We start from the raw sequence: 23,436 nt of genomic DNA, 5'->3' as shown, positions 1-23,436 counted from the left end.
TCTCTACTGACCATCTGTACCACAGAACAGAAAACGCTAAAGCTAACGCTTTTGATCGTGTACTGTATAGTATGTGCGTATCATATTTTAGTTTCATTCTTTTTTCGTATGCGCTCTAACGGAATTTTGACTAGATATTTTTTTGAAAAAATATGTATATTAGGATTTATTACAAAAATATATATTTTTTAAAAGTATTTGTAAATCTAATCAATATTGTTTTATTCATCTAATATTTTTTGTTTACACATACCTACTCGTAATGCGCAAAAACCACATAAATAAATAATTCTATCATATTTATCCACAAAGCAAATATCTTGACTTGAAATCGTCTAAGTATAAACATAATTCAAAACTAATTAAATTAAACAATAAATAATAATTAATCTTTACCGAATATCTATCTTAAAGCAGTAATTGTGATTTTCTAAAGTTAAACATAATTAACTTGGATAACAATTACGTACTTGTAACTAATTATGTAAAGTACATAATTAGTTACAAATGTAAAGTGCATAATTTAGTATTATGACGTACGATGACATAATCATCAGAGTAATCACGAAAGCCGAACGTAGTGGTCACCAAACGGAAACAGATTTGAATTAAAATATAGATAGTGAATTTCCCCTACGGAAGCGACTCTCCTAAATATTGACGTACCTACCTATTATTATATTAAGCTCGGTGCATAAAATAAATCAGTACAGTATTCAATGTCAAATAGTGACTCAAAATTCGGTAAAAAAACCAGAGCGCTAATTTGCGATCTCTATTACTGAAAAAAAAGAAATTAATTGTTAGCACCTATTAATCTTCGATGTAGCGAAGTACAAATCAAATTTGCCCGAAACATTAATTAAATTCTGGAGAATCTGATCCAGGTTATAATTTTTTCTTATGTTGAAGTAGATTTATTATTTGTAAACAAACTAGCGAACGCCCGCGACTTCGTCCGCATGGAATTCAGTTTTTCACATATCCCACGGGAACCATGTATTTTTTCCGGGATGAAAAGTAGCCTATGTGTTAATCTAGAGTGAAATCTATTTCCATTCCAAATTTCAGCCAAATCGCTTTAGTAAAGGAAGAACAAACATACACACACACTTACACATAAACTTTCGCCTTTATATTATTAGTGTGATACCTCAGAGCTAAGTCAGAGCGGGCCGCTATGTTTTTATATACAACATTCACAGTTTTTCTGTGTAGTGTATTTAGTATCAGCATTGCACTCGTACTAAGCCGGGGTGGGTCGCTAGTTATACATATAAACCTTCCTCTTCAAACGCTCTATCTATTAAAAAAATGCATCAAAATCCGTTGTTTAGTTTTAAAGATTTAAGCATACAAAGGGGTATAGGGTCAGAGAATGCGACATTTGTTTTACACTACTTTGTTTTATTTTTTTTATTCTTTAGAGGTTAGCCCTTGACTACAATCTCACCTGATGGTAAGTGATGATGCAGTCTAAGATGGAAGCGGGCTAACTTGTTAGGAGGAGGATGAAAATCCACACCCCTTTTCGGTTTCTACACGACATCGTACCGGAACTCTAAATCTTTTGGCGGTACGTCTTTGTCGGTAGGGTGGTAACTAGCCACGGCCGAAGCCTCCCACCAGCCAGACCTGGACCAATTAAGAAAATCTCAATCGGGAATCGAACCCAGGACCTCCATTTTGTAAATCCACCGCGCATACCACTGCGCCACGAAGGTCGTCAAAACCATGTATGATGATCATAATTATAAGCAAGATACAAAAGAAAATTCTTGTGGATCACTTATCACTCACCACAGAGGTAATTTACATCATTATCAACATCAACATGAAGTCTAGTTAATGAAGAGTTCAAAGCGCTGACTGACGTTCAAGCTTATTATGAAATTCTAAATAAGTTTACTAATAGAATAACCTATTTTTAAACACTGTGCTGGAATGAACAAAAGTCATCCTTGTTTAAATTTAACATGGCAAGACATTATTGTTATTCTTAAAGATGAAAACTTAAAGTGCTGTCTAAATGATTATAACATTGACTGATGCTTTAGTCTACGTGTGGTTGCTTTTTAGGCCATGAAGCCCAAAGATTTGGAAATAACAAATATTTGGATAACTTTTCTTGAACATATAGTATAACGAAGTTTGTGGTGTTAGACCCTGTGCCTCGTAGAACACGTTAAATAGTAAGCTAAGGCACAGTAGATATAACAAGTGGCTAAGGGCATTAGGGCATCTGATAAAAAATGCTAGTGAGACAAATAATCATCACCCTAACTAACCGTCTGTACTCGTAGTAGCATTGTGGGTCTTTGAGGCTCATACAGCCAATAGCGAGGAGGACATGGCGGGACATTAAATTATGAATATGGAATATTTATTTATTTATTATTCTATAAAAACACATTTCAATAAAGCCTAACCATAATAGTTTAATAGTTTTTGCCAATGTCAGATAAAGCTGTATGTCCATTGTCCATACTAAAATAGATTCGCAATATCAAAGTTCGAATAACCGCGAAAATGATTCGTGTCGATGTGCAATACAAATTACATATTTTCAATATAATAAACAGTTTAACTACTACAATTTTCTAGCAAAGAGTGAAGAGGAATTCACGCGACTTTGGTGAATTCCTCTTCACTCTTAAAGAGACCCAATTTTTTTAATCAGTATAGAGGAATGCGAGTAAAACGTGTAGGTAAATGCATTGAGGCAAAGTATGTGAGTCGCATACGTGACCATCCGAGATATCACCATACCATACCATATCCAATAAGATATTTACTATAAACATGGCTCAAAATCAGAATAAAGTAAATGATTTATGTGACAGCACATAAAAAAAGAACTCGTAATTGAAACAATTCACTTATATATTTCTTACTAGGTATAATGAAGCGATCCTTTTACGGCCAATTAGATATAAAAATTGCATGGGCAGAATAGTCTGAAACATACTTTCTTTATGTAGACTATTTGACCCGTATTTTTTAGACAATAAGGTCGATAATACAAAGAACATGTGACATGTAATTTAGTCACGTAATTTACACCGTGTTGGCGGTCACGCTTTGTACTCGTTTGCAAGAAATCTAAACAGTAGGTACGTAGATAAAATATGATAGTTACATTTATTGGAACCAGCTTTGTTATGCCGTTCAAACAATTGTAGGAAAGATTAAACAACTTTTACTCGTTCTGAGAAGTCTACGAAGTGATGCCCTATTTCTACATCTTTCTTGTTTGGAATTGATAGATTTTTTGGAATATTCGTATTCTGTAAACCTAAGATTAGGCTAAACCACAACGCTCTCTGGTTCGCCAAAGGTACATCAATCACTTATTTGTGTTAAAACAAGAACTTTAAACTCATATACGCTCGAGAAAAGTCTACATAAAGTTCACCAGAAAAGATTTGCAGAATGCTGTATAATACTAGGCTAAGGCTGAGATACTAAAAAAGGCTAGTCATTTTGACATAAGTCTAGACTCATAGGAATTTTCGCAACGTAAAGTAGAGCAAAAATGCTGAAATACAGGTAACTGCGTAATTATCTTAAACGTATATTTCCCACTCAGTGGGTGTTTAACGCATACTTTGAATGAGAAATTAAATATAGTCACGGAAATCGAGTAGATACCTAAATCCTAGTGCTCTACAATTTGTTAAAACATACATACAGCCGAACGTAGAGCCTCCTCCTTTTTGGAAGTCGGTTAAAAACTGCAAACATAATGGCTACAAAATGTTATTAATAAGAACATGTCGAAGTCTCTTATCTCTTGCATAAATTTTACTATTTTTTTCAATCTCACAAATTGCGTATTGACTTATCGATTGCAAACAAATAAAATATTTCTATCAGCACGCGTCAAATAAAAGTAAATTTAATCAAACTGAATGGAAAAGTTGTTTCCCTCACAATTAACCTTAATTGGTCCTCCAAACTCTGGGCTGAGAAATTTCGCAGAAAATATTTTTAAAAGAAGAAAAAAGCTCAGTTTTTATACCGACCCACTGTCGAACCCTGGACCTCGTAATCCAACGAGGCCGTTAAACGTGTTATTAACAGTTAAAACGACTATAACCTATGTTTAACGAACTCTACAAAATCAAACAGTTTTGGCGGTTGCCGGCAATTTGAATTCGTTGGTAGAATATAATGTGTATTATCTCCACGCCCTTATATGATAGGTACTGGTGGATGTTCACTTTTGCAAACGAATCGCCCTAAAAGTTGGATGAAAGAATTAATGCTGCCGAGGCGAATGCCCGCCATTCGGAACCGGTCAGCGCACCGCAGGCTACATTTCGTAGAAATTTTCACATCAGCCAATTATTTTTGTAAGGTACTCTTATTTTCTATTAGATTATGCTCTCAGCCTAAGATAGTTATTACGTTCTCTCTTCTGAGTTCTCAGCCTATTTAAAATATAGTTATAGTTAGTCGCTAATGACATATCATAATACATATATAATAGTATAAATCTTCGGTTTATTCGCGATTCCGTTTATATCGACCATACTATACATATTCGTAATCTCCTATCTACTCATTTGAATTAGTTATGGTTTTAAATAAGACAAGATTTTAAACTATACTCTGTGTAATCTTTAACAGAATTTCGTAAGTAGGTACAGGTAGGTACATCCACCATTGCAGAGCTCACAGTTTTGAATAGTTAATGCTACCTACCTTAAATCACCTTGTTTAAGAAAAAATTAAGTACCCTGCTACCCTGAAGAAATACTTAGCATTACTACTATATCATTCTGTTTTAAGAATTAAGAAAAAGTATCATCGTTTACCTACAGAAGGCAGAATCTACTATACTAATAGCATTAACAACTGAGTCTTAGGGCCATAAATCATTTCTCTATATCTATCTCGCTTGCACTTATGGGTCTTATGGAGCCGTCTAGTGAAGGGTGTAACAATGAAAGACATATTATCGATAAGTAAAGTTTATTATCGTATCTTGTTCACAAAATTAAAAAAATTAACAATATTTGATTTAATATAATACATATTTCATATTATATAATTATTAACTAAATAAAATTAATCTTCATCTGAGTCTTCATCATCAGAATCTTCGTCTTCTGCCAAATTTATTATATATTAGTATCCATAGTGCGCAACGAGTAACACATGAATGTATTTATTTAATTGCAGTAAACACATTTATAGCAAAAAAAATACGCAATGCAATTACATTAGAAACCGACCAATCAGAATCGTCCAAATCATTATTGACTCATCATTAGCACGTGCGCAGGTAGCCGTTTATCGATAATTAGGGTGCGCAGGTAGGCGCGCTGCACATTCCTATCTTTTTTGACTTTTATGACCGGACGACTCAGATGATAATGCGCATACTATAAGAAAAGGCGAGAAACTCAGCAAAATCATTATTTACAACATTAGTAGGTATTTATATCTCGTGTCAAGGTGAGTGAAAGCTGACTCGAATGCCTCTAAGCATCTTCGACATTGAAATTCGTTAACTGTATTGCCTTGAATTAATATTAGTGAAATTAGGTACACTTATACAGTATCACGTTTATAGTGTTGAAATGAAAAGCCCAAGAACCCGCTTCACGAACTCAAAATTTAAAAATATAAATCATAAATAGAGTCAACGTCTTTAATATATACGCATCATTAGCACTCACCTTCCGAAACGAACTGAGACCCTAAAGTTTTCAAAGTTTAAACGCGATGAATTCAACATACGGCCAAAACTGCCCTATTATAATGGTGCATCCCTTTGGCCTTTGAAATGGGGGGACCGGCCAAGCGTGCAGTGGCTACCTGCCTAAGTACCTGTATACCAAATCCCGGTCCATAATTACAGTACCAACAAATATAAGCAAATTGCTATAGTAGTAGTGACCTCTCGCTTTCGCATCAACAAAACGGCGCGCATGCATTTGGTTGTCTCGCTCACGCGCGCTCGTTGATGTCTTTTACTGCCCTTTTTCGGAGAGCAGGACATCGGAAAACCAGAACAATCTTCCTATTATGGGACAAAATTCACTGTCATTTTTGTTCGTTTTACGTTTAATGCATTTCTTCATATTGGTGTAATAATCACGAATGTTTATGGAGTCATTAAAGTTTGTCATCTTACCAATACCTATACCTATCTATAGAATATGTGATGTAAAATCTAAAACATTAATATAAAGAATTTGACAATAATGTACTTCACAAAACGAACAGTTTAAGAAAATATGTAAATCAAATTCAAAAAGGCATCGTTAAAAATAAAACCAAAAGTAAACTCGGGAGAGCGGGAGTAATCTAGATTCACGAATGCTGCATTGGAATTCCGTCTGCCTCGGATTATATTATTATTTTTACTGAATTATGATACCAGCGCATGCAATTAACTGCCTCTTTCACTTTTTTATAGCAGCTAACTAAACAGATTACGTACGAGTAGATTAGCAAATGAAAGTATCGTCTCGTTGGCTCTAGATGCCATTAATGTAATGAAAATTAATAGTAAATAAACTGTTTAGAACTCTTTTGAGAAAATTTCTTTCAAATAAACGAAAATAATAGACTCACCTTCGCGCTGTGATATAGAGCACTGCTCCGGGGCGTTTTAGCTTTCGTCATGGTGTAAACAAATCCGTTCAATACACACACACACAGTTCGCATCACATCACTAAAGTGTCATTTTTGTTGGTAAACGTTCTGGCGACGGGAACAGAGAGTTCGCACGCGGGAGTTGTGTTTACAACGGGAGTACGTGGGAGTGTAGTGACTAGTGTAGTCTGTAGTGAAGAGCGGCGCTCGCGCCGGCGGGCGATCACAGCGCCGGTGCAAGCGGTGGCGTAGCTTGGAACTATACAGCCTGTGACGGCTACGGCATGGAACCGCTCTAGTGGCTCTACGGTTGGAGGCTTTTGGCGGCCATTTTGTTTATGACGTCCATCGCCCGCGGGACCGCGAGATGACCGCGCGAACAGCTTCGGTAGAACAGGATTTTGTAAACTTTCTTTTTGTTAACAAAATTTTAATATTGTAATGTTTCTTTTTAATATTTATGTTATTGGGTACTTATGCTACATTGTTAAAAACGATACTGATTTGAGTTTACAAAATGAATATTATGAATACTCTTAGATACATTATGTATTGTAACAATGACGATTTTTTTTTCTTTTTCACACTTTATAAGTCATTCATGATGACGACAGATTAACCACGTGGTCATTGCAACCGCATTGACATGGAAACATGTATACCTATGTAGCTGGATAAATAGTACCTACCTACTAACACCATTATTAAAGTTACCATAAATAATATCCTAACCGTGTAGTAACTCACGTATATTTAATTAAAACCAAATTACAAATATAATTCCTTATACGTGCCCGAGTCCGAAGGTTTTTTGGTCGTATAAGGCAGGTGTTCGGTGAAAAAATGCTCGTCAATAGTGCGAGGGGATCTGGCAGGATGATGTTCGATAAAAAACTTATGAGGATGTTTTAGAAACACCTTGCGATTTATGGTTTTAGCTTATTATTACTCGTAACTCGTGACTGCCGGTGCTAGACTAGACTATACTTCGTTTTAAATTAATATTTTATTGCTAAAAGAAGATCCGCGACTTCGCTAGGGGACAACTTTCAACTTTTTCTCTAAGAATATTTATTAGAAAGGTTTAAGCTTTAAAGCTTTATTCTTAAACTTAATTCGTACCTATTTAATAATGTCCCTAAAACTTTACTGCTTTTAGAGTATAGTTTGATTTTAATATTTCCTAGAGTTGTTTGTCAACCCTTATTTAAGACAATTAGTTAAGGACAGATTGGTACCTACTTAGTGCCGGTTTTCATTTAAATTGTAACTGTTATTATTTTGTTGAAATTCGGCACTAGGGTAAGTAAAATTTAATATTCAAACTGTCATCCAAATGAAACTAACTCATGTTTGAGTAGAGAGGCTATAATAATTGTGACGCAGCGATTAATGTATAATACTGTATAGGAACAATGGCTTAGAAGTCTTTTGTTTTCAGTGCACGTGTGTAATCTTTCTAGTACATCAATGTCGTACAATCTATAAACGATTATCTACATGTAGGTATGCATCACCAAATGTCTCAAGAACAGCTCCATAATCTGTAATGTTACATCTATAACTAGACTGTCATGACTCAGGCATAGCCTACGTATTCAGGATGGCGCCATCCAACCTCTAAATAAGTACAATAAGGCAATAAAACCTACAACTACCAACTAGACTATATAAAAAAAAAAATGAATCAAAAACGTTGTTGCCTTCCTATTACAAAAAACTTTAATTTTACAAATTATGAACACCCGATACCCGCCGTATAATTTACAAAGCATTCTGGTGCATCGATGAATATAGCTCTATGATTCAGATTGGGGCGAGAAACCGGATACCCTTTCCGTGCCAAATCCTAATATTCGAACAACCTATAATTTGACTTCACGCTACTAAACCTTCTACTAAGAAACAAAAACCCACTTTAAATTTAAATCCCTTAGTAAACTACTTCAAAGTCGGTATCAAAAGTAGTATCCTTTGGTATATGTTTTGTACATATACCAAAGGATTTAAATTTAATTCTCCTAATCTCACAATACTAACGGTGGTCACCGTTCCCGTTCCTGCGAAAATACTTACGGTGATAATAGCCTATGACACTTACATCTAACTAATCTACGTGGCTTTCTAGTGGTAAAAGAATTTTCAAAATCGGTTCAGTAGATCCAGAGATTATCCCTAAAATACCACATACTTAAACTCTTCATAATATTCGTATAGATATAAGACTTTGAAGGTAAACCGTAAGTAAAATATATCAAAGTACCTAGACGCAGACTACAAAGGATTTTTTGCAAAAAACTTTTATTATGCACAGATTGAATCGACATCAAAAGGATTAACAACATAAAATGGCATACCTAACTTCAGTAAATGTCATCTCCACGAGATCTTCAAGGCTTTATATCTTATAAAGCTTCGCTGATGCGACGCGCAGAAGCCATTCAATTATTATTAAATGCGCATTCCTTGCACCAAGGAATGCAGAAGAGTTTATTTTTATACGTGACTAACAAGTCGTATAGGCTTCACACCTATCAGGTACCTATAAAATACTACTTACTGCCTTCAGCGACCAAATTATGGGAAAACTTTAAAGCTAAACCAACTAACTACTAAAATAAGCTACTTTAATGCCATTATAAGCCTTTAGACTAAAGCGGAAAAAAACAGCAAGTAGGTACTTTGTGTTTTTTCTTCAACTACTAATACTCGTATTCTTAGCATTTATAGGTATAAACAAAAGCATTTTTAAAAATTGATTTCGGGGTGAATTCTTTTGACTAGCGTACCCAATAAGTTATAGTAGCGTGATTGGATTTATTCCAACAAAGCTTTTCTTTATTTTTGTAAAACCATAAATATGTCATCTAAAACAAACATACACTTAAGCTCTCAATAAATAAAAATGAAGTATCCGTCTGTGATTTCGAGATATCTATGTTTTCTGAAGTATATATAGTAAGTATAGTTAGTTATTTACTATAAAACACAATCAAAGTTTTTAAAAATTACCAGCTGTCTGTCTGTTTATCCGGACTGATCTCTGGAACGGCAAAACCGATTTTAATGGGACTTTTACTGGTAGATAAGAGGAGGTTATTGATCAACATATAGGCTACTTTTTATCTCGGAAAAATCTATGGTTCCCGTGGGATTTACTTATTAAATTTCACGCTAACGACGTTGCGGCTGCCCGCTACTCAATAATAAAGAAATACAAATAATACTGCTCAGATAATAACATAAATTTGAAATTTTTTAATAACCCCTTAATTTCATTAAATTATTAATTACACTCTCGATAAAGTCACTGTGCGCTTTCTTTGAGACCCCACTCGAGTAAATATGCAGACATTCGGTTAAAAAATCGGTTTGCATCGGGGGTTAAAAAAAGACACACAATATTGTAAATTATTCCGAACCGATGGTAGAGACTCACTGATAAACTTGACTGTTGAAAAGACCTTGTACAGAGGAACCCTACTTAAAATAACTGAAATTTATACTATTTATAAACTCATAGTCAAACCCTGTATGGAAGTTACCGAGTCACAACTCACTGATAGACTTTACAGTTCAAAATGTACCAAAGAATCCTACTTGAAATAACTGAAGTTGATATCATTTGTAAGCTCATACGTCAAACCTTATCCCCTAAATGGAAGTTACACGTCGGCTTTCAGAAAGAGAGATGTCATGCAGTTATTTATGCCCTCGCTATTGAACCGATCAATTAGAAATACGTGTTAATTTGTAGTAATTACTTAGCGGCCATATCTGTACGTTTGATTTCAAGTTAGACAAGTTCTATTAGTATTTATAAGAAGTTCAAGTGACTTCGTGCAAGGATAATTAATGTGTTTTTTTTAAATGAACGTTGTTGCTAATGAGGGATAGTGGTTTGGTCGGGTATCATCATAATCATTATCATTATTATCATCATCATCCTCATCATCCTCATCATCATCATCATTAACAGCCGATGGTCATTCACTGCTGGGCATAGGCTTTTTGCATGGACATGGATTCCCAAACACTACTCGAAGTCGCCAAAATCCAGCGGCTCCCAGCAGCCCATTTGATGTGAGGACATCAAAACGGGTTGCTTTGGTTGGGTTGTTGAGTGTTGGTCGACGCTCCACTAAGTGCACCACTTGGTGGAGGGTCGACCAACACTGCGCTTTCCGGTGCGGGGTCGCCATTCCAGCACCTTGGAACCCCAACGTCTATCGGCTCTTCGAAATATGGTCGGGTATAGATAATTTCGTTTAATAAATTTTGGAATCCTAATTAGAAAGTTTTCTACCCATAATTTCCTTGAAAGATCGAAATAATTTAATTTTACATCTAATAAATAATTAACTATGGCTCTTTCTCAGAATACAGAGGGTCATTACACTTGACACTTTATGATTACGATGTTGCATACTTTTGAGCAAGGAACTGTGTATTCAGTCCCTTGCTGAAAAGAAGTTTGGAAGGAGAGAAACAAAAGGAGGACAGATCTTGATCACGCGATCTGTTGATAGCAAATGTCATTCCCATACATTTTTCTAGTTTTCGAAGCGTTTGAGATCGTAGAAAGAAAATCGATGTACCACTTGGCTACAGGGGCAGACTTCTTGCAAGAGAGAAGATATGAAGTTCAGACCCACCACACCGCTCCAATGCGGGTTGACGGGATGACGATGATAATGTTACTATTCTACGATCATAACTTCGTAATATTTTAACCAATTTTGAAAATTCTTTTTATGTTTGAAAGCGTATACTTCCAGATTAATCCCATTTAATGTTTATGAAAATCGGTTGAGTCATTTTGTGTTAAAATCAAAATAAGTGAAATAGAAGTCATTGAAGTCGGTTAAATTTTTATGTTAAAAAAATATTAAAAATTTCTTAAAATAAATAACAGCTCAGTAATTTACATCTTGACCCAGGACTTCATGATCCAAACCCACATAGGTTAACCACTGGACCTACAAGGCAGTTTTAGACTAACATTTACCTAATACCTGAAGAATTATAAAAAAAGAGGTTCGTAAAACTTAGAATCAGTGCATATTATTTTCACTTACTGGAACAAAGAGGAAGCTAAGACAAAAAAGCTTTAATCTCCTTAAAGCAATCACAAAGAAGTATTGAGATAGGTAGCTATTATTATTCATCATAATTCATTTTTCTGAGTCAACAATCAGGCATTTCACGCTTCCCTTTTCAACCCTTCGCTTAGGATGAAGGATAAAAAAGCAATTTAAAACTCCTTTTATTAGTAAGAAATTGCTGCGGTATACCATTAGCACTAAACCCAACCTTATTAGTAAAATAATAAGAATTATATTACTTTGTATAGAGTGATGTTGCCTCAAATGATAATTCTTCATGAAGTTTTAACTACAATGTATTTTTCTGTAATTTATTTTTACTGCAATGTTTAAAAATGCATTGTTTTTTGTCATTCAACTTGACTGAATATCACCTATTTATTGTATTTCAAAGTAAATTCGGAAAGAGCATAGTGAGAATCAAGTACTAAATAGTAAGTTACAGTAATTATTTAATTTCAGATCATAGAAGAAAAATCAAGCTCTTAGTACTTGGAAAACTTCGAAAAAGCTTTACCCCAAGTTCAAAGACTTGGTCGACCGTTTAAATTTAAAAACAGACGGGTACACAAAACAATAAACTGGTCTTTCTCTATCCCTTTCCTTCGTGTACCGCCATCCCATTTGCACTTTCATTAGCCTCGAAGCCTTTTATTGCAGCCATCCGACAGTCAACTTTAGAGCTTGGAGATAAAGCGCGAAATTGAATGAATGTAACTTTTATTTGAGTCTGTAGTAAGACGTAGTAAAACGAAACAAGTTTTTATGCTAAGAAGTAGACTAACCTCTTTCCAAAAATCGTTTACCGTTAACAAAACATTCAAACATAGGAACATAGAAAACAGTCACACACAGAATAGCCATGAATAAATGTGTGTATTTAAAATAAATAAAGCTGTGTAGGTTCGCGGATTTTATTGTAAGATAAAATTTGCTATAGCTATCTCTCAGTGCTCTCAGTGTATATTGTTAAAACATATCAATGACTATAAGATAGCATATTATATAAAGCAGTGGAAACCGAAAATACTCAGTTATCGAGAATTGAAAATAAGCGATAAAAGAAAAATAAAACCAGAACAGTACATAAATTAAAATATTATAATACTTCTTCGTGCTTGTCCTCAAAACTAGTTCACTTCGAAACGCTTCGAAACACTACTTCAAAATGAATTCATTTTGATGTGCTTAGTTTATAACAATACATATGCTTTGTTTTACGTTGGAATAAAAGTTATTACTAAAAACTTTATTCAATGCGGACTGCGAATTAGAAAACTATTTACTTTTAAAGTTATTACTATACAGTTCTCTAGAACTGTAATCTATCGTTAACGAATTCGTTCAGGCGTCCAAGTTACTCAAACGCCTGCGAAATAAATGAAGCAATCACAGAGTTTACACACAATTGCTGTTATACAACTGTAAGGAATAACAAATCAACGGTAACGGTTATAGTATGTACTTAAAATAAACGTTTTAAGTAACGTTTGTGTAAAATAATATTTATTTTTCTTGATTGCATCACGCGTGATCGTGTGGAAAAGTTAATTTGAAAATATGAATTTTTAATGTTGTTTTACATATATTCATTTTGTATTTAAATAATGATCCGGAGGGAGCTAGGGTCTAAATGAAAAATTTTAAGGTTTTTGTTATTCTAATAAATTATACTAATGCGACTAAAATATTAATAGCTACTCGTAAGACAGGACAATGACAATAAATTATACATAATTATAAAACAATTTTGAATTCTATTTTAATAAAAAATAGGCTTAAAAGGAAAGCAATTAATATCGCATAATGTATTAACCAAAATCGGTATTTAAACACACGTTACGTAACCGTCAATTAATAACACATAGTGTATTCACCAAAATCGGTATTTAACCACGCGTTACGTAAACATCAATTAAGAGTGTATTGTCGTTCCGTAAGTCGATTTCAAATTAATATTTCCTGTTACGGCATTAATTACTGCACGTGACACCTTTACGTTGAATCTCCGATGTACGTTCACACCGGGCTCGTACTTCTATTGTTCTCTGTGTAATCGCTTCCCAGATTGGTAAACTTTCGAGGATTAATATGACACATTGCACATTACCGCTTAAATACAACGCAAGGTTCCCATGACTATAGTCAACAGTTCTGTTACCATAAGCAGACAACAAACTGTTCTTAAATTACTTAACAAAGGTACTTGTCGCTGAGTAAAAATACTATAACATAAAACTCATATAGCACTCATATAGCCGTGATAGCTCAGTGGATATGACCTCTGCCTCCGATTCCGGAGGGTGTGGGTTCGAATCTGGTCCGGGGCATGCACCTCCAACTTTTCAGTTATGTGCATTTTAAGAAATTATAAGAAATTAAAATATCACGTGTCTCGATCGGTGAAGGAAAACATCGTGAGGAAACCTGTATACCAGAAAATTATCTTAATTATCTGCGTGTGTGGAGTCTGCCAATCCGCGTTGGGCCAGCGTGGTGGACTATTGGCCTAACCCCTCTCATTCTGAGAGGAGACTCGAGCTCAGCAGTGAGCCGAATATGGGTTGATGACGAACGATAGCACTATATGCCAGTACAAATAAATTTTGATATATTTATTTTATTAACTTACTTATATAATATTCAGAGTCATAGATCAGCTTTCGCCTCGTCAAAAAAACAAAATAGTATTATTGAATTTGATAGACTGCTTGAAAATATAGCTTTCGTCAATTTATCAGAATGCACCATTTTAGGTTTATTTTTTAGGTTACTTTTTTCCCCCAATTCATAGTACAAAATTTATAAATTCGAAATACATTCTGTTGCTTGTTTGTAAATAAATTAGAAACCAAATAGATAAAAAAATAATAAATTGCCTCAAAGGTGAAGGACAAAACATCGTGAGGAAACCGTGAGTTTGCCGATCCGCATTTGGCCAGCGTGGTGGTATGCCTTAGCCTAGCCCCTTCCATTCTGAGAGGAGACTCGAGCTCAGCAGTAAGCCGAATATAGGTTGATAATAATGATGAAAAAAATTACTCCTTAAAACAAAATTATTGTAGAGACATACGAGTAGTATATCAAATTACTTAATCCTGTTTTATTAGGTACATCGTATCGTAATATCATAGTTCCTTTAGGTTGACTAGATTCAAATTTTAACCTTTGTTACTAAAGAATAAAAAATAAAAGAAAGTTCTAAATATAGCCACGTACCTGCTTGTCTAACATAATAACATATCAGCTATCTCACGCGCCGAACAAGTCTGTGAACCAGATTCATAAGTAAACTGGATTACGACAACTGAAATAATCATTCTCACCATTAGCAAAGAAATTTATTTATTGGCTGGAAATTCTTTAATTAAATTAGATACAAGCACCAATAGTTAATTATTTACCGATGGATGGACCGCGAACATAATAAAATATATTCTCACGATGTATAAATAATAAACACGAGTAATTTATAAAAATTTCAAACATTATGGATTATTACAGTACTAGCAGACGCCCGCGGTTTCACTCACGTAATTTCCGTTCGTACATTCGTTCGGGCATACGGGAATAAAATATAACCTAATATGACACTCGCTTATAGCGTAGCTCAGTAGATCCAGAGATTACCCCCGATTTTTCTGTAGAATGAAAATAGATTTTATACTACTTTTTATCCTGGAAAAATCCATGGTTCCCGCGGGATTTGAGAAAAACTGAATTCCACGTGGACGACGTAAACGAAAAGTAGGTATACATAAATATAAAGAAAAATAACTCATTGTTTTATACTTATAGACTTAGATTAATAAACATTATAGAAAAACAGATACACAAAAGACATTACACATATGTATTTCTAATTATGTAATAATATTTTCTGTGTATCTCGTATGTTTACATCACTTTCACCAGATTCCATCAGCTATTAAGAAAGAAAATATTTATCTTTAGAAAAGATTGCAGAAACATTCGTGTCCGCAAACAATCTGTTATGAAATGTTTATTGCGGCCAGACATTCCGTGTATGTGATTTGAGATAAGTTTTTCACGCTTTGTCGTTTGTTACGTAACTTTTGCAGACAGCAATGACAGACCTTATCATTAACATCTGATGGTGGCCGTTAGAGAGCTTAACATTATCCCCAAGCCCGCCAACCTGCATTGGTACAGATTGATGGGCTCCATATTACCCTAAACTTTGACGGCCTCCGTGGCACAGTAGAATGCGTGGTGGATTTATAAGACAAAAAGAATCCCCCTGGGTTCGATCCCCGGCTGGGCCGATTGAGGTTTTTTAATTGGCTTTAGATTTTAGCCCGCTTCGATCTTCGATTGCATCATTACCATTAGGTTTTAAAGGTCAAGGGCTAACTTGTAGAAAAAAAGGGAGATGCAGGATGAGTTGACAAGTAATAGAGATGAATGGAGGAAATGGACATATTTTGCCGACCCGACTTAATTAGAACAAGATAAAGGAGACGATGATAATGTCTCGGACTCTTACACGGCCTAACAACACACCACCTGTAACACTACCTGAGCTAAGATTTTTTCTCAAATGCTAGATATTTCATAGCCAACTCACAACTTCTAGATATAATAGCTAATCACTGGAACAACCAGCAGGCTAATTCACTATCTTTGACGCATGCTAGTTGACATATACGAAATTGAGATTCTATGTAACACATGTCATCCGGTGCCTACTGGTGGATATCATACCGTAGGTAGTTGACATTTCTCTATTAATTTTATGTTTATTTTAATAGGTTGATAATAAAGATCAAAATAGTGAATAGGCTAGCACGCAGGCGTTTATACGCGCCGATGCGTCAGACAAGTCATCAGAAACTTATCGTTCCGATAAGACTCTGGGAATAAGAACGAATTAACAGTTGCGGTAACATCTTATAACTTATTTCATCTTATATAATACGGAGTGTGCCGCGATGCGAGACCGGCCTATGTTTCTCACGGCGGCGCTCGAGGCGGGTAGATCTGCCGATCGCCGTGAGACAAGTCCTTATAACTTCCAGGTTATCAAATTATATCGACGAACCGCCAAGCGTGAACTTAGAACAGACCTGTCACACACGACAACGTAAATACATATTACGGCACAAGATTGTGGCTTGCACAAGGGGTTTAAATAGGGTTTAATTATTTACTAATCAAAATACTAAAGAGAAATAACTACACACTGGCTAGGTTCTATGATATAACTACGTGAACGATACTTAATATGAATCATTCATGAGTGAAAATTGAGAACTTATTATAATCAAAAGCCGCAGATTTTTAATGGATTCTTGAAAACAACTTCAAGCTTTAATTTTATAAAAACTCATCGTCATACGGTAACTTAAAGTTACTTACTTTAGGTACTTGACGATTAAAAAAGTCAACTGTAAATCGCAAAAAATAAGCATATTGTCTGGAAAGCGTATTGCAATCAGTTTTTGTGAATCTACAAAATAAAATTAATTCGAGTTTACCTGGACTTCCATTTTATCAGTATGCCATTTCATTTCTATTATGTTTTTCAGTTACTTTTATAGAAAAAAAGTACTTTTAAGATGTTTTTTGATCTGATCCTCGAATCCATACTCACTAATGCCAGATAGAATGATTTTTCATGTGATTTTGAGCACAAAAGTTTGACTTGACTCAATCTAAACAATAAATTAATTAATATAATGTAATAAGTAATAAATACGAGTACCTATATTAAAAAACCTGAGCTGTGATAGCCCAGATGGATATGACCTCTGCCTCCGATTCCGGAGGGTGTGGGTTCGAATCCGGTCCGGGGCAATGCACCTCCAACTTTTCAGTTGTGTGCATTTTAAGAAATTAAATATCACGTGTCTCAAACGGTGAAGGAAAACATCGTGAGGAAACCTGCACACCAGAAAATTTCTTAATTCTCTGCGTGTGTGAAGTCTGCCAATCCGCATTGGGCCAGCGTGGTGGACTATTGGCCTAAACCCTCTCATTCTGAGAGGAGACTCGAGCTCAGCAGTGAGCCGTATATGGGTTGATAACGAACGATATTAAAAAATCAATGTTTTAGTATACATATAACTGCTCTTTCATGTAGCACCTTAATGTTCCCAAAGTTTTGTTTAGTTTAGGAGTTCCCATGGTAAACATTCGACTCCATCATCAGAGTAGCTATATTGACACCGACGACTGGTAAACATAAGTATGCCAAATTTCAATCCAGTCGTATGTAAGGAAGACGTTCTAACTTAGCTACTAATATTTGACACACAGAACTAAGGACAAGTTGAATAAAATCTTATCATTTAAACTAACTTCTCAATCGTCGTTATACGCCAACCACACACAGTCAAGTGTAGCGTCGTCTGCAGTGGGCAGTGACCACCACAAACCACACAAATAATCATAAATTTCGATAATATATTTTCACTGCCAACATCCCTGCCCTATAGTAGGTATAATTGCATTTGCTTGCAGTGCGCGGTGGAATGTGGCCAGTGAAAATATATCAAAAACACAAAAATAACCATATTTCGATATATTTTTCACTGCCTACTTCCTACGCGCGCTGCAAACGCAAATATTCTGCAGTCTGTACACTCGACGGGTTCACTTGACCGTGTGTGGCCGGCGTAAGCAAGCGAGCTTTTTAAGCTAGCTGTACAATAACTGCAGAACATTTGCATAATGGGCAGTTAGAAACGACACAATAAAATTACACGGGCAATCCTTTCCAACCACATCCTTTACGAGTTCATTAAACGAACGAATGCTTCCTCATTACAATGACTTCTTGCAGTTATAAATTATTTATTGTCGCTCTTAAATAGCTAGGTTACGCTACCAGTAAATATACTGATGTAGAAATTAATATTGAAGCAAAATATTGAAAACGAAATCTAAATTGAAAATTCTTTAGAAATTGATTTATATTATTTGCTGTTTTAAATATATTAGAAAAATAAGGCGGTTGTGATTATTAAAAACATTTTTTATAATAGGCATATTATCTCTTCTTCATTTACTAGCAAACGCCCGCGACTTTGTCCGTGTGAAGTTCAGTTTTTTCATAAATCTCGCGGAAATCAGGATAAAAGTAGCCATAAGTTGCTAAATAATCTCCTTCATCTTCCAGTGTAAGTCCCATTAAAATCGGTTTAGCAGTTTCAGAGATCAGTCGGAATTCAGACAGATATACATTTATTTGTGTTTTAGAATCGTGTAAATAGCTATAAGCAAATAAGAAACACTTGAATTTTGAACAGACAGACTTCAAATTCTATTTAAAATATGTATTGTTTTGATTTAAAAAATATTTAACCCTTCGTCTACGTGCCAGTTTTTCACGAATCCCGCGGGCACCATGGATTTTTCCGGGATGAAAAGTAGCCTATGTGTTAAAATAGAGTAAAATCAATTTCCATTCTAAATATCAGCCAAATCGTTTCAGTAGAACGAAACGTTTCAAAGAAGGAACAAACATAGGTACTTACACACACTCAAACTTTTGCCTGATTAATATTAGTGTAACAGACAAGTAGAGCATATACACATAAAATTGAATAAATATACATACGATACATGTGTATCGTATCGAAGTTAGACTGTGATCAGCCAACCTTTGACCACCTGTGGCAATTAGAACGTCACCCCAAACACCGCTGTGTCTTGCTTCGCTGACTTTCCCACAAGACTAAGGTGGTCGGAACGTATTAGATTTAAAGATTAAAAATAGTTCTCTATAGAATATCATTTGTCACTACATTTATTTAAAAGTTTAATTCCTCAAATTGGTCATGGACATCAGATACATTCGAAAATACAGGAACAATGTACATGTAGAGACGTGATAGGATAGCCCAGTAGATATGACCTTTAGCTTCGATTCGGAAGGCATAAGTTCGAATCCAGGTCCGGGGCATGCACCTCCAACTTTTCAGTTTTAAGAAATTAAATACAGTCGACTCTCGTTAATTCAAACTTGCGATAATTCGAACCTCTCTATAATTCAAAGTTATCACGAGTTCCCTACTAAATCTCTTTATATTACGAACTAAATCAATACATTTTCATACACTTGGTAATTCGAACGAAAAAAACATTGGTATTTAACAAAACGACGCGTTAATTCGAACTCATCAGCGTCCAACACTCGACAATTCAAAGTTGCAGAGAGAAGAGGCGGATAGATTGTAAGTACATTTTGCGACAAGTTCAAACTTGTATCAAGATACACGAGCCTTTATTTTTGTTATGATTAGTTTGACTATTTGACGCACACACTTCTTACGAATTGGTTTGTGTAGTTATTCAGTTACTGTTACTCTTTCGTTGGTATGCAGATAAAAGTTAGTGTTAGTCATGAGCCCTAGAAAGTATTAATGTTTGACGATTGCTGAAAAGAAAAAGTTAATCGAAAAAGTAGAAGAAGGTGAGAAGAAGAGTGATGTTGCAAAAGAGTTTAAGATTCCTCTGAGTACTCTCTCAACAATAATAAAGCACAAAGAGAAAATTAATGCTGCTCAAACTGCTGGAGTACGGAAAAGAACTACTAAAGGTGAATTTCCTCGACTGGAAGAAAGCCTGGTTATTTGGCTAAGACAGTGTAGAGGACAAAAAGTGTCTATTAGCGGGAACTTGTTGAAGGAAAAAGCAAAAGAGTTCGCGTCTACTCTAAGCATCAAAAACTTTGCGGCAAGTGAAGGGTGGCCTACAAATTTCAAAAAGAGAAATGGAGTTGTTTTTAAAAAAGTTTGTGGGGAAAGTGGAAGTGAAATCTTCCAATACCTATAGATGATGAAGAACCAGCAATAGAACCGTTAGTTGACATCAGCGGCGTGAGTTTTTCTGATTTTGTTCAAGTGGATGAAAATGCTGCTGTCTCAGGTTCACTAACCGATGGCGAAATTTTATCTGCGACAGATACGCAAAGTAACGATGAAGATGAGGACGATACATCGGAACCTTTGGCAGAGGTGTCAGTTAAGGAAGCAAGATCCTCATTTGATACCTTACAAAGCTTCTGTCTACAAAACGAAAGTAATGAAAAAGCATTTCAGGCACTTTTTCTCTTAAAAAAAGTTATTGAGCAGTGTGAGCAGCAGAATTGTGCTTTAAAGCAAACCAGTATAACAAAGTTCTTTCGAAAGAATAATTAATTCATATTACGAATACATGTATGTACACGAATGTACCTCTTAATTCTTGGCATTTTTATATTAATAAATAAAAATTAACCAACACTTAATAATTCGAAGTTTTATTTATTTTCTCTCACAAATTTCGAACCATTTGATATTTCAAACACTCGATAATTCGTAATATTTCAAGAGTCCCTCGAGTTTCGAATTAACGAGAGTCGACTGTATCACTTATTTCAAACTGTGAAGGAAAACATAGTGAGGAAACTTGCATACCTGAAAATTTTCTTAATTCTCTAGGTGTGTAAAGTCTGCCAATCCGCATTGACCAGCGTGGTGGACTTCTTATCCTGAGAGGAGACTCATGCTCTACAGTGAGCCGAATATGGGTTGTTAATGATGGTCTTTTTTTATTGAATGAGTAAGCATCTTGTGAAGATTCTTAGATAAAATTAATCAAAATTTATTGAAATAAACAATGTTTTCAAGTCGTAATTATCTCATCACTGAATCATAAGTTGGTAAACTTTTACGACAAAAGAAATATAAGTTATTTAAATAAAATAATTGTGAACAGATCTATTAAAGTTGTTACATAAATTATCACACAGCGATAATAACAGATGACAACAACTCTCATAACTTTTACAGGTTGTAAAAACTTTTTAGTTTATTAGTTTACAGAAATGGTTGCAATAAAATCTGTCAAGTGTAGCTCAAGCAAACAGTGCATAAAAAACAAAAACGCTTTTCTTTACACGCAGTTATAAACGTTCTTACAAAGTGGTAGAGCTCAAAATGGCGTGTTTAAATTTTGTCGTTTATTTGAACAATAGGAAGTTTTTTCCAAGACAAAGTTGGTCTCATTTCAAACGGGTGAGTCATCAGGTCTCGGGTCATTCATCAGGCTCGCGAGGCCACGGTTCAGTCGCTTTCTTGCATATTGTGCAAAATTTTCAAGGCGATAGGTTACGGTAACATCTATAATTCTGGCGTTTAGAAAATGTAATGTTTAGTAATCGATTTCGTTTTTTAAAAACCTTCAAACTATCGTTTGAGACACTTTTGGTGTTGTTTTCCTACAAATAGAAATTCGGACCACTGGAAACGTACTTACTTACTTATAAAACAATTTAACGACTCTTGATTGGTCGGTAATTTAACGTCTAGTCGGTAATTTAAACTACAACACAGGGGCGTACCTACCGCCGTATCAATGATACAGGGCTGGTGACTACAGGGGCCCCTAAATATGAAAGCAATAATTAGTAAAAATTAATCCACATTCTCGCTTAATCTGGTGCTTTCCAGAAAAAAAAAACATAAAAAACTGCAAAAGGGATTTGCCACTTGTCTATCGCCAACTAATTTTTTATACAGGGCCCCTCCAAGCCAAGCATTTTTTTTCTATAATTTAGCCTTTGACTACAATCTCACCTGATGGTAGGTGATGATGCAGTCTAAGCACTTGTTAGGAGGAGGATGAAATTCCACACACCTTTTCGGTTTATACACGACATCGTACCGGAACGCTAAATCGCTTGGCGGTACGTCTTTGTCGTTAGGGTGAAAACTAGCCACGGTCGAAGCCCACCAGCCAGACCTGGACCAAATAAGAAAATCTCAATCGGGGATCGAACCCAGGAACTCCGTTTTGTAAACCACCGCCCATACCACTGCTCCACAGAGGCCGTCAAGCTACGCCACTACTACAACAACTCTACTACTACTGTACTCGACAAATGGTCTCTCTACCTGATTTTTTTAATTGCTTCGTAATTCTTCTTCCTTAACCAACAATAGCCAGGATGACAAATAATAAAGGACATACAAAAGAAAAAAATAATTAAGGAAGAAGCAGATAAAATCCGTGTCTGTACCATAACATCACTTCTAATTAGAGTTTCGGATCCTGTCAAGCGAAAAAAATAAAAAAAAATGTCCAGTGAACCGTAGTGTCGTGCGCCACTCTATTGAGAGACCACTGTGTCTAATCGGTCACCAAAGCTCACAATATGTTCACAATACGGTCTTCTTAAATTGAAGACACTTAAAATAAGCTCAACTGAAATAAATAGAAACCAAAAAGGGGTCTGGATTTTCATCGTCCTCCCAACAAGTTAGCCTGCTTCCATCTTAGGCTGCATTATCACTTGTAGTCAAGGGCTAACTTGTAAAGAATAAAAAGAAAAATCACAGTCAAAGGCAAAATTCACTTAGTTCATGAATTCTTAGTTTACAAGCACTTTTTATGTTATGCTAAAAATACTTAAAATATTAAAGTCCCAATAAAGAGCCCACAACAAACTTAGCCAGGGCTTTTTTTGATCACCTTACCGCTCAAAATTTTGAATTTGATTTCCTCTAGCACATTCTACTCGTATAGTTACCGGATTTTTTAAAAAGCTCGTATGTCCTAATTATTCGAAAGTGAAGTGGAACAAGGAATGTCTACGTCATTATTTATTATTTTTCTTAAAAATGCCGATGCTAAATTCTTATAATGACGTAACTGTGCCGAATGCGAATCATCTCATATCCTGTATCGTAGAAAGTCTGATTATTAAAATATTCT

At 35.1% G+C, this 23,436-nt stretch overlaps 1 protein-coding gene across 2 annotated transcripts in view; it reads right to left on the bottom strand.

The window, feature by feature from the left end:
• LOC112053036 (uncharacterized) overlaps positions 1–23,436 on the bottom strand; it is a 95,957-nt gene that overhangs the window by 48,612 nt on the left and 23,909 nt on the right. Inside the window, exon 1 of one of the 2 annotated variants that reach the window (XM_024092303.2) lies at positions 6,589–6,810. The exons of the other annotated variant lie outside the window; for it this stretch is intronic. Coding sequence (XP_023948071.2) covers positions 6,589–6,639 — 51 coding nt within the window. The 5' untranslated portion in view covers positions 6,640–6,810. Of the gene's footprint in view, positions 1–6,588; positions 6,811–23,436 lie in introns of those variants that run through there. 2 annotated transcript variants of the gene reach the window in all.

The sequence above is a fragment of the Bicyclus anynana genome, chromosome 12, assembly GCF_947172395.1.
Source record: "Bicyclus anynana chromosome 12, ilBicAnyn1.1, whole genome shotgun sequence".
NCBI classification, from domain to species: domain Eukaryota; kingdom Metazoa; phylum Arthropoda; class Insecta; order Lepidoptera; family Nymphalidae; genus Bicyclus; species Bicyclus anynana.
Note: the sequence above shows the minus strand (reverse complement) of the source record. Positions and strands in the feature narration are given on the sequence as shown.